General features: G+C 54.9%; 2 protein-coding genes across 16 annotated transcripts; one reads left to right on the forward strand and one right to left on the reverse strand.

Annotated features, from left to right (window-relative positions):
- Positions 1 to 1,754: 1,754 nt before the first annotated feature.
- ZNF692 (zinc finger protein 692) lies at positions 1,755 to 10,126 on the forward strand. The gene is given in 13 exon segments (XM_025464210.3): positions 1,755 to 1,885; positions 2,334 to 2,521; positions 2,822 to 2,853; positions 3,168 to 3,431; positions 4,155 to 4,203; positions 4,296 to 4,418; positions 4,734 to 4,955; positions 5,043 to 5,120; positions 5,225 to 5,303; positions 6,918 to 7,032; positions 9,450 to 9,549; positions 9,691 to 9,957; positions 9,959 to 10,126. Coding segments are annotated over 12 exon segments (1,539 nt in total). The 5' UTR covers positions 1,755 to 1,885; positions 2,334 to 2,345; the 3' UTR covers positions 9,993 to 10,126.
- A 465-nt stretch (positions 10,127 to 10,591) lies between these two features.
- Positions 10,592 to 18,546, reverse strand: ZNF672 (zinc finger protein 672). 15 transcript variants are annotated; one of them, XM_025464195.3, is made up of 5 exons: positions 17,924 to 18,397; positions 15,412 to 15,468; positions 14,546 to 14,640; positions 13,261 to 13,316; positions 10,592 to 13,163 (listed from the first exon to the last, which is right to left on the reverse strand). In XM_025464195.3, the coding sequence occupies exon 5, from the start codon at positions 12,903 to 12,905 to the stop codon at positions 11,544 to 11,546; it is 1,362 nt and encodes a 453-aa protein (XP_025319980.1). In that variant the 5' UTR covers positions 12,906 to 13,163; positions 13,261 to 13,316; positions 14,546 to 14,640; positions 15,412 to 15,468; positions 17,924 to 18,397; the 3' UTR covers positions 10,592 to 11,543. The 15 variants fall into 15 exon arrangements, 14 of the variants coding, with proteins under 14 accessions (XP_025319980.1, XP_025319985.1, XP_025319991.1 ...); XM_025464200.3 differs by lacking the exons at positions 13,261 to 13,316; positions 17,924 to 18,397 and adding an exon at positions 18,409 to 18,541 and having other exon boundaries at positions 10,592 to 13,026; positions 15,412 to 15,434; XM_025464206.3 differs by lacking the exons at positions 13,261 to 13,316; positions 17,924 to 18,397 and adding an exon at positions 18,409 to 18,541 and having other exon boundaries at positions 15,412 to 15,434.
- Between the last annotated feature and the right edge of the window lie 335 nt (positions 18,547 to 18,881).

The following is an 18,881-nucleotide window of genomic DNA, read 5'->3' on the forward strand; positions in this document are numbered from 1 at the left end:
CAAATCAAAATGATGCGATACCACCTCACCCAGTCATAATGGCTAAAATTAACAACTCAGGAAACAACAAACATTGATGAGGAGGTGGAGAAAGGGAAACCTTCTTTCACTGTTGATGGGAATTTAAACTTGTGCGGCCACTCTGGAAAACAGTATGGAGGATCCTCAAAAAGTGAAAATAGTAATACCAAAAAAAAAAAAAAAGAAAAAAGAAAAAAGTAATACCGTATGCCCTAGCAATTGCACTCCTGGGTATTTACTCAAAAGATACAAAAACAGTGATTTGAAGGGGTACATGTACTCCAATGTTTATACCAGAAATGTTCACAATAGCCAAATTTTGGAAAGAGCCCAAATGTTCATATGTTCATCAACTAAGGAATGGGTAAAGATGTGTCATATATGTATATGTTATATACACATATATGATATTATCTAAAAGAATGAAACTTGCCATTTCAAATAACACGGATGAAGCTAGAGTATATTATGCCAAGTGAACTGAGTCAGTCAGAGAAAGACAAATACCACATGATTTCACTCATATGTGGACTTTAAGAAACCTAACAAGTAGGGAGGGAAAAAAAGGAGTGAGGGAAAGCAGACTCTTTTTAAAAATTAATTAATTAATTAATTAATTAATGAGAGAGAGAGAGAGGGCACGATTGGCGTGAGGACAAAGAGAGAAGCAGACTCCTTGCCTGGGGTGGGGGCAGTGGCTTGATTCCAGTACTAGGAGATCATGACCTGAGCCAAGGTTGATGCCTAACTAAACCACCCAGGTGCCCCCCACCCCCCAAACTAACTCTTAACTACAGAGAACAAATGAGGGCTGCTGAAGGGCAGTGGGGTGGGGGATGGGTTAAATGAGTGATGGGTATGGAGCAGGGCACAGGTTGTGATGAGCACTGGGCGTTGTATGTAAGTGAGGAATCACCAAATCTTACACCTAAAATTAATATTACTTTGTATGTTAACTAACTGCAAGTTATATAAAAAACTTGGAAGAAAAAAAAAATAAATCCCTGGGACGGTTAGCTCACTCAAGAACAGAAGAGAGGATATTTGGTCTAGTTCTAATTCAGGAGGACACTGTATTTGGGTGGTACAGTGGTGGAGGATCCAACAAAGGAAAGGGGGAGCCAACGACGCAGGAAGAAAACCGGAAAGAATGCAGACACAGGAGCACTGGGGTTTGGGATAGAGGAGGGCAGAGGGGAAGATCCCGCAGGGTCAGATGCTCTGAAGGCGGAGAAGCGCTGTTCCAGCGGCTTGATGGAGAGGAAATCTCCGCGGGAGGCATCCCAAGAGGAACTGGGAAGTGACTGAGTCCGCAGCGAAGCCAGGCAACTTTTCAGAGGACTCTCGATGCCTCAGAGGGAGTGGGCCGTGGCCAGATGTGCCTTTGAGGCCTAGACAGGGGTCTAGGTGGTTAGGGCGGCTGATGCTGCAGGTGTTCGCATGTAGGTGGCAACGGAGAGGGAGAAACTGCAGGTGAAGCGCACAGGGCAGGGTCAGGCTCGCTACGTTTCCGCACCAGGCGGAGGCGCACCAGGCGGAGGCACCCCCGGCGGACGCCAGGCCTGCATCCCTCGGAAGCTCCGCGGCGCTCGGGCGATTCCTACGGGAACTACAGCTCCCGGCAGGCGGTGCGCTCGCCGGCCATTGCGCAGGCGCCGCCAGTCCCCTCCCAGTCCCCCTCCCGGCCGCCCCGGCCCCAGTTCCGCGTTGGAGCCGCGGACGCCTAGGGGGCGGCTTCCTCTTAAAGGAGAAACGGCGGCGGAGCGCGCGAGGTGGGCCCTCATCCTCCCGCCACTCTCCGGGCCTGCGCCGAGGAGGGGGAGGCGCAGGCGCAGTCGGGCCGAGGGCGGGTGGGGGCGCGCAGGTAAGACCCGGCGGGGGTGGACCGCGGCGGGCACTCCGGGGGCCCGGCCTGCGCTCAGTGGGCGTTAAGTGGGGCGGCCCGACGCGGGGTGGGAGCGCCCCCGCCCCGGCCACATTCACTCCGCCATGAAGAGCGCCCCCCAGACACCCCCCCCCCCTCAGCAGTCCGGGCTGGAGGGGCCTGTGCCGTCTTCAAGGTGAAACTGTCACCTCCCCGTCGCCCAGCCCCCGTTGAAACTTGGCCGGAGCCTGGCGCCTCCCCAGGGCGCGGGGCCGCTGGCTTCCCTCCCCCCCCGCACAGCGCTGCTCTGCGCGCCCAGTAACGCAAGCCGGGCGGTGCGGCCCCGGCGGCGGCTGCGGGGAGGACCTGGGCCGGCCGATCCGACCGCCGGGGGCCCTGAGGGCGCCCCGGGTCAGGCCGCCCGTGCGCGTGTCTCCTCCACCCGTAGGTCCTGGTGCCCATGGCTTCCTCCCCGGTGGACGCATCGCGCAGGCGGCAGGAGAAGCGGCGGCAGCTGGACGCGCGCCGCAGCAAGTGCCGCATTCGCCTGGGCGGCCACATGGAGCAGTGGTGCCTCCTCAAGGAGCGGCTGGGCTTCTCCCTGCACTCGCAGCTCGCGAAGTTCCTGTTGGACCGGTTAGGAGCCGGGCCGGGCCGGGCCGGGCCGGGGCTGCGCGGGAGGGCGCCCGGGGTGCGACGCCCAGTCCCCTACGTGGTCGGTGCCGGCCGCCAGCTCGTCACCGCCCGCAGATTTCTCATTTCAGCAGAACAGCCTGTGTGACTTGGGGCCTCTCTGGGTCCTGTCCCCCCGCTGTTGGTTTCCAGCGAATAGGGGCCCTAGGGTCTGGTCCCTTCAAAGTGTGGGAGTGCAGAGAGCTGAGGCCAGCTGGCCCGGATCCCTCCCTAAACTGCCTCTCTTCCCCCTCCCCCTGGCAGGTACACTTCTTCACGCTGTGTGCTCTGTGCAGGTGGGTAGGGAGTAGCTAGAGGTCCGGGGCCAGGAGCCAGGGAGGGCGGAGGGGCAACAGGGAACCCCCTCTGGAGGGAACTGGATCAGAGGGGACCCTGAGCCGGTTGGGGAAAGGTGGGGAGTTGGGGAGCCCAAGGTAGTTTGATGGGAGCAGGCTGTGGAAGAGAGCAATGTCTAGGGACCTTGGGGGGTTCTGGGCTCTAAAGGATGATAAACTAAGGTAGGGACTGGCTTTGCCCAGGGAGGGTGTGGTCCCAGCGTGAGAGTAGGAGGCTTGCCAACTCGCCCTGACTGTTGCCTTCACCACTTCAGGTCCTGAGCCTTTGCCCCCCAAGGGTCTGCAGTATCTGGTGCTCCTGTCGCATGCCCACAGCCGGGAATGCAGCCTGGTGCCTGGGCTCCGAGGCCCCGGGGGCCAAGATGGGGGGCTTGTGTGGGAGTGCTCTGCAGGCCACACCTTCTCCTGGGGCCCGTCTTCAGGCCTCACATCTCCAGAGGAGCCTAAGCCAGCTTCCTGTCCAAATACTGCCCGGAGAAGCTGGTGCCCAGAGGCCAGGAATGGTCAGGAGCCTGCAGGTAGGCCGGGGGGTGGGGGTGGGGGGGTGGGCAGGAAGAGCTGTGAATGTGCAGCGGTCTGGTGCCTGCGGTCTGGCGCCTGCCTTTGGCCCAGGGCACGATCCTGGAGACCCAGGATTGAATCCCACGTCCGCTCCCGGTGCATGGAGCCTGCTTCTCCCTCTGCCTGTGTCTCTGCCTCTCTCTCTCCCTGTGTGACTATCATAAATAAATAAAAATTAAAAAAAAAAAAAAAAAAAAGGAAGAGCTGTGAAGAAAACGGAGGGAAAATGGTTCCCATCTCTGTAGCTTAGAACCCCCTTTGTTAAAAATTATCCTTTCTTAATGGAAAAACAAGGAAATATATCCCCAAATATATTTTTAGGTATAAAAAGCAAAATACAGAATGAGACGTATGTTGTGTTACCATTGGTGGAAAAACCAGGGGAGGAAGAATATATATATATGTACTTACGAATGTATCAAATACGTCTGGAAGGGCATGAGGGAAACCCGGTTCTCTGTGGGAAGAACTAGGTGAAGAGGGGGTAGTATTGGTAAGGAGACTTTTCCAAGCGTACCTTTTTATACTTTTACCTTTTGAACCATGTGATTGTATCATCTCCAGAGTAAAGCACCCCTTCCTGCTGTACCCTCCTCCATCCCAGGAGACCTTAAAAGTACACCTGTCCTCATTCCTCCAGCCCAGAGATCCTTCCCCTTTGACCCTACCTGTACCAACAGGTTTGGCATCTGAGCACGATGAGAGGACTCAGGAGGCCAGGTTCCCCAGGTGAGGTTTGGGGGGAAGGGAAAGGAGAGACTTGGGTGAACAGTGCAGGCGAGGGAGTGGGAGCCTGAGGCTTGCCTTCCTTGGTCCAGCAGGGAAGTAGGACCCTTACTGGAGACCTTCCCAACCCCAGGAGAAGAGGGGGAGGAGGAAGATGAGGATGAAGAGGAAATGCTCAGTGATGCCAGCCCATGGACCTACAGCTCCTCCCCAGATGAGCAAGTTGGGGTTGTGGGAGGATGTTGAAGTGAGCAGGAGGGAGGGAGTAGCTGGCCAAGGACCCCAAACCTTACAGACTTGAGGGAAAGGCTTTTTGGTGGGGAAGGTGGAAAGAACTGGAGGCTTTGAATCAGGAAAATCAGGGTTGAAGTTCGGCTCTAGAGGAGAACGAAAGCTGAAAACAGATGTGAATAGAGATCCTAGGGTAGGGTAGGGTGGTTCCAAGTTGGGGATCTTTGCAGTTTAGGGGCGGGTGTTGGGTTGAAGGCTAGCTGAGAGCCCAGGGAGATAATGCTCTTCTCTTCTCTTTTCAGCAGTGATCCAGATGCCCCCAGACTATTACCTTCCCCTGTCACCCATGCACTTAAGGAGGGAGAGACACCCCCACCCCCAGAAGCTCCCCTCAATCCTCTTGCTGTACTGTCCTCATCAACATCATCATTGGGTTCTGGAGCTCTTCTGCCTACGGAAGTTGGGGTACAGCCAGACATCAGAGGGACCCCTCAAGCAGCCCAGCAGACTGAGCCCTTGGCCAGGTAACCTGATGGCTGAGACAGAGGGCAGGGGCATCCTGGGACGTGGCCCTCCCTCGAGGCCCTTTGCTCCCTCTTTGCTGCCCATAGCCCTGAGAGTCAGGCCCAGTCTGCTCTGACCTTGGCCTGGGAGGAGGACACGGCACAGATTGGCCCCAAGAGAATTAGGTAGGACTGGGGGGGGGGGGGGGCGTCTTTGGGGACGGGACTGAGAGGAGGGGGCTGAGGAGAGCCTGTGGGAGTCCTTAAGCTCTCCCATCGTCCTTTCCCAGGAAAGCTGCCAAAAGAGAGCTGCTGCCTTGTGACTTTCCTGGCTGTGGAAGGATCTTCTCCAACCGGCAGTACCTGAATGTGAGGACATGAGGGACACACATTGGGTCCTTTGTGATCTCAGAGGTGTATGAGGACGGCTTAAGGAGATGCTGAGGTGAAGGAGAAGCTGAAGCAAAGAAGCTTGGAGTGTGGGTAGATTTGGAGATAGGAAGAGAAGTGTTAGGGTGGACCTGCAGAGCTTACCTACAGTTAATAATCCCTCAACCAGAAACTGGTAGGTAAAAGCAGAAAACCAAGCCTCAAGCACATAGCTGCTGCCCACCATTGCTGGTTGCATGGGTCCTCCAGGCCATCTGCCTTCAAGGGGAAGGCAGATAACCATGGCATTCCTCAGGCTCTTGAAGTGCTAGCAACTGTTCTAAGCACTTGCTGTGGGTCAAGTCTTTTGATCCCTAGGGAGTAGGTAGGTACTGATCCTGTTCCTCCCGCAGAATGGCACACAAAGGCTAAGTAATGGCCCAGGCTCCTTAGTGTGTGGTAGTGCTGGGGCTGCTGAGTCCACACTCAGCTACTTGGCGCTGCTGGCTGGGGTGGGTGGTTCTAGTGTTGGGGGTTGGTAGGTGCAGCCTAACTGCCAGCGAGATTTGAGGCACATAGAGGGGTGGCCTACAGCCCCCACCCTATCCAGAGCCCTCCCCAACCATGTCCTACAGTTGAGGGAGAGTCCAGACCAGAGGGATGGTGACACGAGGGTAGATGGGATTTGGGAGAGGGAATGGGCAGGTGCCCAGTGGCAGGAAAGCTCTGGGATGAGAAGTTTAGCAAGGCTAGTCAAACACATTAGAGCCTGTTAATGAAGAAGACTGAAGCAGCCTCGAGCAGTGGCTTAACTATAGGAAACTGGGACTATAGAAAAGGGGAAAGCCCATGCAGTTTACTGAGCCAGGATGTAAAGTTAGGTTGGACAGGGAATTATTTCCCAGACATACTCATGGAGTTAAGTACAGATTACCTCTACAGGTATTTCAGGTTGAAAGCATGCCCATGTGTGTGTTTCCAAAGCAGATTTAGGAAAACATCATATAAGACATGCCCACAATGAGCTATTGATAAAGTAGGCAATCTGGGCAGTACTGTTTTTTATTGATGTTGTTGTTATTATTATTGTTATTATTATTATTATTTAAGGTTATTTGTTTATTCATGAGAGAGGCAGAGACACAGGAGAGGGAGCAGGTGCCCTGCGGGGTGCTCCATGCGGAACTTGATCCCAGAACCCCAGAATCACGACCTGAGCCGAAGGCAGACACTCAACCACTGAGCCACCCAGGCATCCCTGTACATCGATGTTAAAGAGGATAGCCATACCTTCCCCAGATTGTGTTCTCATCCCAGTAGACAGCAGCTCCATGGTTAGGGAACCAAGACAGTCACCAGAATGGCACTTGGTTCAAGGGCTGGGCATTGCTAAGGAAAGTTGTGACAAAAATGTGAGATAATGCAAGTCCAGGACAGAAGACGATGAGGGCACAGTGTGGTGTCAGGATGGGATGGGTGCTGGCATTCAGAGGAGGACTGGCCAGGATAATGTGAGCTGGTGGTGCTAGAACTGTTGGTAGAGCTGGGACAGAGAAGCCTGCCTGCTGGACCAGGTCTGGCGGTCTCCCTGAGACCACCTGTTTCATTTCCCAGCACCACAAGAAGTACCAGCACATCCATCAAAAGTCCTTTTCCTGCCCAGAGCCAGCCTGTGGGAAGTCCTTCAACTTTAAGAAACACCTAAAGGAACATGTTAAACTGCATAGTGGTGAGTGGCGGAAATGCCTCCTCATTTCCCTCCTGTGGGTCCTGTCACCTCCCCTGTGCATCCCTTCACCTCCCCTTTGGGTCCCATTACCTATCCCCGAGGGACCCTTCACCTCTCCCAAGGGTCCCTTCATCTCCCCTGTGGGGCACGTCATCTCCTCCTGAGGGGCCCATCACCCGCCCTGAGGGGCCCATCACTTCCCCTGAGGGTCCCTTCATCTCCCCTGTGGGACCCATCATCTCCTATCTGCAGGTCCCATCATACCCCTCTGTAGAATCACTCTCACACTCGTTCTCTGTGTGTTGAGCACCTGCCTGCTTGAGACTGTTCTAGGTGCTGAGATACAAAAGTGAACGAAGAGGGCAATCCTTAGGATGCCCACTCTAGTGATAACAGGGGAACAAAGGGATCTGAAAGCTCAGAAGAGAGGAGAGCATGAGGGAGGAGTCTCTCTTGTAGAAAGGGAAGGTGCTTTGAGCAAAGACTGAAGTGGAGGGAGGATTGGAGGCTTGTCCATGTCTGTGGGCAGCACTGGGAAGGCCTTCACCTGGCATCTGCATGGCATGTTCCAAGAATGGAGAGGAGGCCAGGAAGTTGGAGAGGAAGGAAAAGAGATCAGATAGGCGGTTGGGGCCTCTTCGACTACCATCAGCATGGCTTGACTTCCGGCCAGATGAGCTGGGCAGCTCAGGGACAGAACTGCCTTTACAGGGAGCAGAGTGACTGCCATGTGGACAAATGGGACTGTAGGAATGTGCTGTGATAGCCTTGACGTGCTGGTACAGTTGAGTTGGTGAGAAGTGGCTGGAGGCTGCTGTGAGGACAGAGTGGCCACAGGTGGGTGGGCAGGAGGGCATCTGGGCTGACTTGAAGGATTCCAGCCTCGGCAACTGGGCAGAGGTGATGTGATTTCCTGAAGGTGAGGGAAAGGCAGGCTTTGGGAAGGTGACATTTTATTTATTCACGTTCCAGAAGATGTGAATCTAGAGTTCAGAGATGTTGGGGAAGAAAAAACTGTGTTCATCACAAGCATGCCGTGGTATTTGGAGCTGCAGGTGGAATGTACCCACGTGGCATGAGTGTAGGTAGAGAAGCATTCTGCGGCTCCTGGGGTGGGGGGTAGTGCCGGTGCTACAGGACTGAGTATAATGAGGATGGGCCGCTGGACTAGATGACAGGGTGGCGGGAGACAAGGGAGGACAGCCAGAATGGAATGAGCTAAAGAAGTAGAGATAGTGAGGATGGGCCACTCTCTGGGGTGTTATGACGACAGGTAGAGAAATGGGAGCTTAGCTGGAAGGCTGTGAGCTTGGGGGTACAAAGATGGGAATGACCCCCCCCCCCCCCGAGAAAAGGCTTACTGATGTCTAGGTGGCATGGGGAACCTCTGGTCAGGGAGAAGCAGAGTTATGCAGCAGAGCAAGGAGTGTTCACATACATGGCACAGAGGTTGACTGATGGATCAGGTTGGGGGAAGATATGGTTATTCTCTTGGCTTCTCTCTTCTTGCTGACTTGAAAAATGAGATCACTGCTGAATGAGCTAGCACAGAGAAGACTCCTCTAAGAGTGGGAGAGGGAACCGACCAAGAAAGTGCAGAAGCATATCGTTGGGGATGAAAAGGAGAGGCTGGGGGCTGGGCAAACAGATGGTGGGCTGTGTTTCTGCTCCCCTTAGCACACCTGTGCATTCCTAGAGCGGGCCAAGAGTTGTGTTAATCCTGAGTGGGCTTTTAACCAAACAGGTCCAATTGTCCAGGGAGAGAGTGGTCAGTGATTTCATAGTGTGAGTGAAGGCAGGCTACAAAGACGCCCTGGAAAGGGATCTGGGTGAGGAGGGTGGAGGGGCACAGGGATGGGTGGTGGGCTGCTGGACTGGCAGCGGGAAGTCACAGGAAGTCCAGTGATGGGACGTGACCTGGGAATGGTGGCTGAGAAGGATGGGAGACCAGGAACAGAAATGTGGAGTGCTGGACATGTAGAAAACAAAACAGTAGCACAAGTAATGGGGGAGGAGAGGGCCTGGAGCCAGAGATTTGTGGAGTGTGCTGGAGAAACGGGGAAGAAGGCTGCAGGTGGACACGTGTGGTGTGACAGTGGGGGATCCAAGTGGTGGTGAGGCAGAGGTCTAAAGGATGTCACAAGAAGCAGGGATATTCCTGTGGAGCCTGCCCTGAGACCTGGGGAGAAAAAACCACAGGCCTGTGAGAGCTCCTGGAGAAGCGCAAAGGGCAGGTGCTTAGTGCTGGTAGGGAAAAAGGAGCAGGATGGCAGCTGACAGCCACAGGGCGCTGTTGGGCTGGGAGGATAAGCAGGTTGCTTGGGGGCAGTCGTCCTGTAAGGGTTGGCAGGTGGGCTGGGTTGAGGAAGGGCCGTGGCTTGGGGATGGATGCTGGGGTGACCCCTGTGAACCCGCAGACACCCGGGACTACATCTGTGAGTTCTGTGCCCGGTCTTTCCGCACCAGCAGCAACCTCGTCATCCACCGGCGCATCCACACTGGAGAGAAACCCCTGCAGTGAGTGTGGGGGAGTATGGGTGGGAAGGTAGGGCTGCCAGGGGTGCCAGCAAGACACTGGGAAGCTAAAGGCAGGAAGAACCCTTGGGGAAGTCAAGATGGGCTGAAGCCCTGTCCTTCCCTCCACTGTCCCTGGCTCAGGTGTGAGATCTGCGGGTTCACCTGCCGCCAGAAGGCCTCCCTGAACTGGCACCGGCGCAAGCATGCAGAGACTGCTGCCACTCTGCGCTTCCCCTGTGAGTTCTGTGGCAAGCGATTCGAGAAGCCGGACAGCGTTGCAGCTCACTGTAGCAAAAGCCATCCAGCCTTGTTACCAGCCCTACAAGAGTCACCTGGCCCACTGGAGCCCTGTCCCAGCATCTCTGCCTCTGTGACCCTGAGGTCTGGTGACAAGTCCAGGCCTTCGGGTTCCTCAGACTCTGACTGTACTCCCTCAGCAGTGAGCATCCCTGGGCTCTGAGGAGCCAGACCCCAGGGACTGGAGAGAAGTGCCAGGGAGTGCAGGGTGGGGGCAAAGAAACCAGCCAGGCTACTTTAGTCTTCCTAAAGGACAGAATAAACCCTTATTTTACATGGACACGTGTGGGCAGAGTATTTTGGCACCTGCAATGCAGGAATCCTGATTCCTTTAGAAGCAGGCTGCTAGAATATGCCTGAGTACACCATCAGTTGGGCCCTGTTCCTCTCTGCAGGCCCCCACCTCAAGGAGCCAGCTGTCTTTCCCAATTTGCTTTGGCATTTTGCAGTTCTTTTCTGTGGGGTATCATCATACATACCCATTCTTGCACTCAAGCAGGGCAGGCTGGGACACTAGAGAGGAATGAAGGTATGTGAGCAGGAATGGAGGTATGTGAGCCTAAGCCATATTCGTACACTGCGTTATCTGGGAGAACCAAATGTGTATGCCTGAGTAGTCTTGACTTTACACGCAAAATCAAGGGGGCTGTACGTGCAAGATCACTGAGCTACCTTGAATACCTTAGGATCACTCCTAAGTGTGCCAAGACAGCGGCCTCAGCTTTGATAAAGGAGGATCTTGGCATCTGGAACCCAAACAATCTTTATTTCTCCAGCCATAAGCAAAAAAAAAAAAAAAAAAAAAAAAATCGCTGGTCAATTCAGACTTTCTGCACTGTTGGCTCCATGTAGCTCAGTTCCCCATGGCTCCAAGTTTGATTTGGAAAGCCCACTCTGAAAGCTCCACTTGGCAATACTCTGCTTTATGGACCCCATGGGGTCTCAGTTCAGGTCCCAAAGTTAATGTCCCTAGCTGCAGAATATTGCCCGGAGAGGCACTCTGATCTGGACACCGTGATCATGTCTGACCCATGGGGCAGGTGGGTACTTTGCTGAGGGCTCCTGTCTACTGTCATGGTAGGTAGGCTTTCTCCCACAGGCTGCATACTTCTGGCATGAGATCTTTCACTGAAATGAGCGATCCCATCATCTGCCTACAAATCCCATCCCTCAGAGCCCAGGGAGAAAGCGGCAAAGAGACTGTCAAGTAGAACCAAGAGGCAAGATGACCACAAGGTGGGTGGGCTGTCGCTGTAGCCACATCTGTGGTCACTACCTGAAGAGGTAGGACGACAAAAGTCCCCAGGAAGAAGAGCGAGAGGAGGCCCAGGCTGGAAAAAGGGGCTGGGACAAGAGAAGATCCAGCACAGGTGGGAAGAGAGGAAAGAAACATCTGAGGGCACAGTGGCGGCAGCCGGCTTCTACGGGCCCTGGCTCTCTTCCCAAGCTCCCTGCATCCACAGCTGGGGGGGGGTGGGGGGGGTGGGGTGGGGGAGCAGGAAGGATGTGGGCAGGAAGAGCTGGCAAGGCAAAGAGCGGGGGTACTGTGGCAGGGTTACCAGCGGGGGCGTGGGAAGGCCGCGGGCAGCCACGGTGACCTCGCGCGGACCTCCGCCTGCCGGGTGCCCCACTATCGCTGTGCCAGTGCTTCAGTCCCTGCCCAGCCGCCTCCCAAGACGCTTCTCAGCAGGTGTCCCTCAACTAGGACACCAGAGGCCAGGCTTTTCCTGCTCTGCCTGCCTGGCGAAGAGGACTGCGGCTGCTGCGGTGGCTTGGGTGGCAGCGCCGGCGGCTTGTGCCCGAGCGTGGGCCCGCTGGTGCTGGGACAGCGAACGGCTGTGGCTGAAACACTTGCCACACTCGGCGCACTCGGCCGGCCGCTCACCCAGGTGGGTCTTGCGGTGCAGTGCCAGCTTGGAGCCCACGCTGAAGGCCTTGCCGCACTCGGGGCACTTGTGGGGCTTGTGGCCGGCGTGGTTGCGCCGGTGCACGTTGAGGTTGGACACGCATGTGAATCGTCTGCCGCACAGCTCACAACGGTAGGGCCTCTCGCCCGTGTGCGTGCGCCGGTGCTTGGTGAGGTCGGAGCGGTCGCTGAAGCGGCGGCCGCACTCGGCACACGGGAAGGGCCTCTCGCCCGTGTGGATGCGCTGGTGCACCGCGAGGTCGGAGCGCTGCCCAAAGCCCTTGCCGCACGTGGGGCACGCGTGCGGCCGCTCTCCCTGGTGGCTGCGCTGGTGGCGCACCAGGGTGGAGCTTTCGCTGAAGCGGCGCCCGCAGTCCCCGCACGCGAACGGCTTCTCCCCCGTGTGCGTCCGCTGGTGGCGCACCAGCGTGGCGCTCTCCTGGAAGCCCTTTCCGCACTCGGGGCACGCGAAGGGCCTCTCCCCCGAGTGCGTGTGCAGGTGCCGCGCTAGTGTGGAGCTCTTGCCGAAGCTCTTCCCGCACACACCGCACTGGTGCGTGGCCGGCGCGGGCGGAGGCCCTGCGGACTCGCTGGGGCTCGGGGCCGCGCGGCCGCGGCTCCGTGGCTCCGTGTGGCTGCCGAAGGCCCGTGGGCCCTGCGCGCCGCGGAGGGGCGGGGGGCCGGGCACGGCGGGCAGGGCCCACGGGTGCGCCCGCGCCTGGTGGGACCGCAGCGCGCTCTGCCGGAAGGCGCGGGCGCACAGGGGACAGCGGCGCGGCCGCTCGGGGGGGTGCCGGCGGCGCCGGTGCAGCAGCAGAGCCGGGCGGTGTGGGAAGCGGCGGCCGCAGGCGCGGCAAGCGCGGGAGCTGCGCCGCCGGTGCGCGCCCTGGTGCAGGTCGAGGCGGCCGCTGTGGCGGAAGCTCTGGCCGCACTCACCGCAGACGTAGAGTGTCTGGCCTGCGTGGGCGCGCCGGTGGGCGCGCAGGTCGGCCGCCGAGGCACAGCGCTCGCCGCAGTCGAGGCAGCGGTAGCAGCCGTCGCCGCCGTGGGCGCGCTCGTGGCGCAGCAACACCGAGCTGTAGCGGAAGCTCTTGCCGCACCCACTGCACATGTAGGGCCTTCCTGCCGCCGCCGCCTCTGATCCCGCGAGCATGGCGAGGTCTGGGCCGGGGCGCCCTCGGGATGCAGGCTGGGGCCAGGCTGGCCGGGAAAGGTGCCTCTCCCACTCCGGGGTCCACCTCCTCCAACTGCGTGTTACTCGGTTTTCTGAAAGCCTGCAAAGGGGGTGGCAGAGGGAGGAACGGGAGGCCTGGGAAGCTGGCTGGCAGACACCAGGTTCCTTCTCTTGTGGGCAGGCTCTGCAGCTTTTTCTCGGGTGGGCTGCAGCCAGCTTCACCCTTCACTCAGAGCCCTACAGGGAGAAAGTCGCTGTCAGCCACAGTAACAGCTGCAACAGCTACACCTTGGGGAATGGAGAGACCCCAGGGTCCCTGTCTCTTGTAACTTACTTGGCCAGGCCGTCTCCGGATTGCATTCTCCGAGAGGAGACAAAGCCATAGGACTCCTAGAATATGGGGAGGGGGGCACTCATGCAACCAGGAAGGGCAAGAGGGATTCAGAGAGAGAGGGAGGGGATGAGGAATAGCCAGCCTGTTTTGTGTCAGTAGATCGGAGGTCGCGGCCTGGAGATGCACTAGGAAACACCAATGGGGGAGGGGCAATGAGAAGGCCCTTGGGGGATCCCTGGGTGGCGCAGCGGTTTGGCGCCTGCCTTTGGCCCAAGGCGCGATCCTGGAGACCCGGGATCGAATCCCACATCAGGCTCCCGGTGCATGGAGCCTGCTTCTCCCTCTGCCTGTGTCTCTGCCCCCCCGCCCCCTGACTACCATAAATATAAAAAAAAAAATTAAAAAAAAAAAAAAAAAAAAGAAGGCCCTTGGGCCTACATGATAGCAACACTTTCCTCTGTGATTCTGGTTTCCTAAGTCCCCAGTGTGAACCCAGCCAGGCCTGGGCTGGAAGGACAAGGAGGGTACCTGTGCAGAAGCAGCAGTCTGGGCAAAAGTCTCAGAGAGGACTGGGGCCCGGGTAAGGGATGGTTATCTGAGAAACCCCAAAGTACTGCACCTTTGCTTTGGACAGCACCTGATAAATAAGCACTCCACGTCAAAGTTCCCTGGCTTTGCCTTGAGAAAGCAACTCAGGACTCAGGAAAGAGGCAGAAAGGAACATGAATCATCCACAAAGAACAATATTGAAAGTTAATGGCATTATCCTAGGAGCGCTTTTCCCATCTTCAGGAAACATGGGGAGAAGGAAGGAGCATTCCTTCCTAATTCTCAGGTCATCCCAGTTGTTTATAAACATTCTCCAGTCTTTTTTCAATGCCCAGCAATCGGAGAATCCAGACTAGCAGAGAAGCTCCATTATGGAGACGGACTCTGATCTGCTGCCCTGTTTATCTCTGATGTTATCCCTATAGCTTTCTGACAGGTTGGTCCAGGTAGCTGTCTGGGGGCAGGCTCAGCCTTTCTGTACAGAACCTCCCGCAGGCCCCATCACTGACTGTTCTCCTTGAGGCCCATGGGTTGGTCCCAGCTAAATTCAGTGAAGATTAGGTATAGCTTCTATAAAATATATATATAGGCTGTGTCACTCAACAGGTCAGGGAGAGGAAGCAAACAAAATGGTCAGCATTTTCTTATTGGCAGATAGAAACATCCTAAATACTCAGCTCTGCTTAAAACACCCCATAAATGGGATCCATTGAAAAAAGCCTTGAAAGCCACAAACCTCAGCTCTGCAGTTTCTGCTCCCTCCACGATGGGCAGGAGTGGCCACTACAGGATGTTCTCTTCTCATGCCTTTGTAACAGGATGTTCTGTACACTGCAGAGATGAAGTAAGAGGGACAACATGAATTTACATTGAGCAAAGGGGACAGAGGCAGGGAGAGATAGAAGAGGGGAGTATTTCCTGGAGGGAAAAGGGTATTGCCTTAAAGGACATTTTCAAATATAAAAAACTAAAGAATATCATGAATCACCCCCTCACCTAAGCATCTACCTACATTTTGTTATTGTTTCATCTGTCACACTCCTCCTCTCCCACACTCCCTCTTTTTTTTTTTTTTTTTTTTTGGTCTGCAGTGTTTTAAATCCTAGACACCTTATTCACAGATACGAGATTAAGCAAAAGCTACAAGCAGGGGAACGAGTCCCTCTGCAGACCCAAAAGCAGTCTTTAAAGGGAGCCCATCCTTCCAGAGGGAACTTTCGGCCCAGACACTGATTCTAGACTGTCAGTTCAAAAGAGTGGTTGCCCTCCTGTGAATAAAACCTTCCCTCAGGATTCAAGTGTTTGATCCAAATGCTAAAGAGAGCAATGTGCATACTAGTGAGGGCTCCACATCACTTGGGGGTCTCCAGGGACCATGGAGACCTCTCAGGCCAAGTTTCTGGGAAACCACCCTCTGTCTCCCAGGGCACATGCCCAAGGAAGATAAGACAAATGCACAAACAAAAACATGCCTACAAAAATGGCATTTACACAAAGATACAATTTCCCCCCATTACAAATGTTAGGGAAGACAGACCCTGATCTAGGGGCAGATTTGGTAACTGAGTGCCAGAGTACAGCCCTCAGGTCTCTCTTGTGTACCTCACTCCATGATGTAGTTTGCCCTGGAAGCAAAAGGGTCTGTGAATGGGAGGAAATCTGAAAGACAAAAAAAAAAAAAAATATATATATATATATATATATATTATGGTACAAAAAAATTCTAGACTATCCTAGACACTTTCCCAACTGAGAGTCTTCAAGCTGTTATATATTCATTTTAAGTAAAAAAGTAAGTACAGAAGGAAACAATAAGTACCAGGGCTTGGAAAGAGGGAAGAAGGTAATTATGAGTGAGTTGGTAAAAAGTCCTAATAGTTCAATACTTTAAAATATTTTAGAAAAAATATAATATTTTAGTACTTTTCAAGCATTTAATACTTACAAATATTTGCAAATATTACATGTGTAATTAATAAACAGGTACTAAGATAAGCTAATGGAAAAATTAACATTCACAATTGATTAAAAATAAACTTCTGAATTTTATATATCACTTTATTTTTTTGGTTATTTCTTAATAGATGTTGCAGGTATTTCATGCCATATCTAACATATTACAGATTAGAGATGTGTTATAATTCATCCGGATTTAGTACATTATCTAACAATCTACTATGAGAACATCTTAGTTCTTTTCCTTCTGAGTTGTATCCTTCGGTTAATACAAAGATTTTCTTCTCTGGTTATCTGTTCTGCTGGGCCAATATTTCTGGGGCAGGATGAAGAGACAAGCGATCCTCCTTCTTGAAGCCAGAGCTGGGTAAAACTGGTACAGGAGTGGGGCTGAGGGCTGTCCCAGCTGTACTGTCCACTACAGAAGCCATGAGCCATATGTGACTGAGCGCTTGAAATGTGGCTGGTCCAAATTGAGATGTGCTGTAAGGATTACATACACTCCTGATTCCAAAGATTTAGTATGAAAAAAGAATGCAAACTACCTCGTGAATATTGTTTAATGTTGTATGTTGAAATGATAATATTTTGGATATATTGGGTTAAATGAAATGTATTAGTAAAATTAACTGCCTACTTTGGGACTGTTCCACTTCTAGTTCCACTTGTAAAGCCCCTTTCTCTCTTTATCCAGGGCTCTGCTACAGTCACCCCTCCTCACAGAAGCTCTGCTGAGCAACTCCATAACCCACAGCCCCATCCCCTTACTTTGCCTTTATTCTGAATAATCAATGAAAGTAACAAGAAAGTGATTCTCATACATCCTAGGAAGGTTTCAGCCCCTTTTCTAGGTAGGGAGGATGGAATCTAGAGCACCAGAATGGCTACTGCTTGCTTTCTCTTCTTCCATAACAGAAACAAGGTCCAGTACTTCAAAAGAAGTTGCCCCTTTCAGCTTCAGATTCAGTCCGACAAGTTTTCGGAAGTGCTGCTTCCCATCCCAAGTGCCCAAGCCTGATCATGATCCAGATACACTCTTTTGGAAGTTTTGCCTTCACAGAGCTTTTCCTGTGCACTGGAAAGTGTGAAGAAGATAGGGATCTTCGGCAGGGCTAGAACATATATAGTAGGATAGTCTATTCCCTAGGTTCCTTTGACACTTGCCCAAAACTGCAACCCACAGAGGGCAAAGCATCGCAGAACTGGGATGCGGGAAGGTGTTTTACACCTTTTCTGGGCCTAGCAAGAAGTTGGGCACATGGATGGCACTCAGTGCTTTTAAAAAATACGTTAATTTGGAAATAATTCTTTCAAAAGTTAGGTTACAGGAGGAGGAGGCCTCTCTCCAGTCATCGTATCCTCCCTAGCCCTATCTGATACTGCACATACCCCAAGTAGTCTGCTTTGGTTTACTGAAATGGAACTGCCAACATCCATGAAAGAACCACAGAGGCAGTTCCTCCTTACTAGCTGTGTGACCTTGGACAGGGGACTTCAGGTGCCTGGGAAAACTCAGGAAAGGAAGCTATCCTAACGTTTCATATGAAAATAAGGTTTAGGAGCGCCTGGGCGGCTCAGTCGTTAAGCCTCTGCTTTCTGCTCAGGTCATGATCCCAGGGTCCTGGGATGGAGCCCCGCATCCGGCTCCCTGTTCAGCGGGAAGGCTGCTCCTCCCCTGCTTGTGCGCTATCGCCCCAGCGCTGTCTGTGTCAAATAAAATAAGAAAGAAAGAAGAAAGAAAGAAGAAAGGAAGAAAGGAAGAAAGGAAGAAAGAAAAGAAAGAAAGAAAAGAAAAGAGGAAAGGAAAGGAAAGGAAAGGAAAGGAAAGGAAAGGAAAGGAAAGGAAAGGAGGTTAAAATAGGAGTTTTTAGGTTTTGCCCTGCTCAAGACAGTTCCTCTGAGGAGGGACCCTGAATACGAGTTCTGACTCCTACACCCCCCCCCCCCCGCGCCCCGGCCAAGGATTCTAAACGTTCTGCAAGAGTTTTGAAGTCCTTCCCCGACCCCCAAGGAACCCTTCTCCGCACGGTTGGAGAGCGTGGGCATTCCGTAGCCGCAGGCCACACCCCGGGAGCTGTCGGAGCCAGCGTGGAAGCTGATTACTCAGTTTCAGGCTAGTCGGTGGGGACTTAACCCGCAAGTGCACAAAGCGGCTCACCGAAGGAGGAACGCCGCACCTGGGTAGGTCGCGGCGCAGCCAATCCCGGGCGCCTCGGTCTACTTTCGTCACGAGTTGCTAGGCGGGTTCTCCTTGGGCGAAACTTGCAGCCCGGGGTCCTCCCGCAGCTCCTCGCCCCAGGCGCCGGCCTACCCTGGGGGCTGGACAGGGCAGCAAAAACGTAGCGAGGAGCGGGGGCGCCGACGGAGCCTGGTGCTGACACTGCCCTCCGGATCCGCCTCGGCCTGGCCAGGTCCGCGTCGCCGGGCCGCCGGCCCCGAAGGTCACCGGGAGAGGCCGGCAAGGCCGGGCGGCCGCGGGCGCAGCAGACCAATGGCGCGTGCCGCACACCCGCCGTCACTCGTTGCCGGGGCCGCGCTCCCGACAGCGGCAGACGCCAGCCTCCCGTAGCGAGGGGACACGACGACAGTTGGGGGTCGCCGCCCCGCGCCAACCCTGCTCCCCCAGCCCCTTGGTCCCCTCACCGGTCGCCGACTGGCTCCTTGGACACCGCGCAGCCCCCACTCAGCCGGCTCGCCGCCCCCGCCTCCCGGATCGCGGGACTGGGGCGTCGGAGGAAGGCGCAGGCGGAGCGCGCGGCCGCCGAGTGGGGCAGCTGGGAGGCGCCTCGAGATAGGGAGTCCCGCGTCCCCGGCTGACCAGTCGTCGGCCTCCTGCGGGCGGCGTCACCGGTTGCAGGGACGTGTATCTAGAAGGCCTCAGAGCCCCCAGCCCCGGGCGGAATCCCAGCGAGGGGACGGGGCTAGCCCTGGGAGCCAAGCTCCGCCTCCCTCCCCGACAAGGCTCCGCCTTCTTCCCACGCTTAGCCAATCTCTGCCTTCCCTTCCGTCCGCCCGCCCCCCGGGCTGCTCCCGTCCAATCAGAGGAAGGGGCGCGCAGTGTGGTTCGGCAGGCGAGGAGTGCGGGTTCCCGGGCTGCTCTTGCCGCTGCTCGCGCC

The sequence above is a fragment of the Canis lupus genome, chromosome 16, assembly GCF_003254725.2.
Source record: "Canis lupus dingo isolate Sandy chromosome 16, ASM325472v2, whole genome shotgun sequence".
Classification (NCBI taxonomy): domain Eukaryota; kingdom Metazoa; phylum Chordata; class Mammalia; order Carnivora; family Canidae; genus Canis; species Canis lupus.

Excerpts from the sequence above, each read along its gene's own strand:
- ZNF672 (XM_025464204.3), bottom strand. The coding sequence starts at position 12,905 with ATGCTCGCGGGATCAGAGGCGGCGGCGGCAGGAAGGCCCTACATGTGC.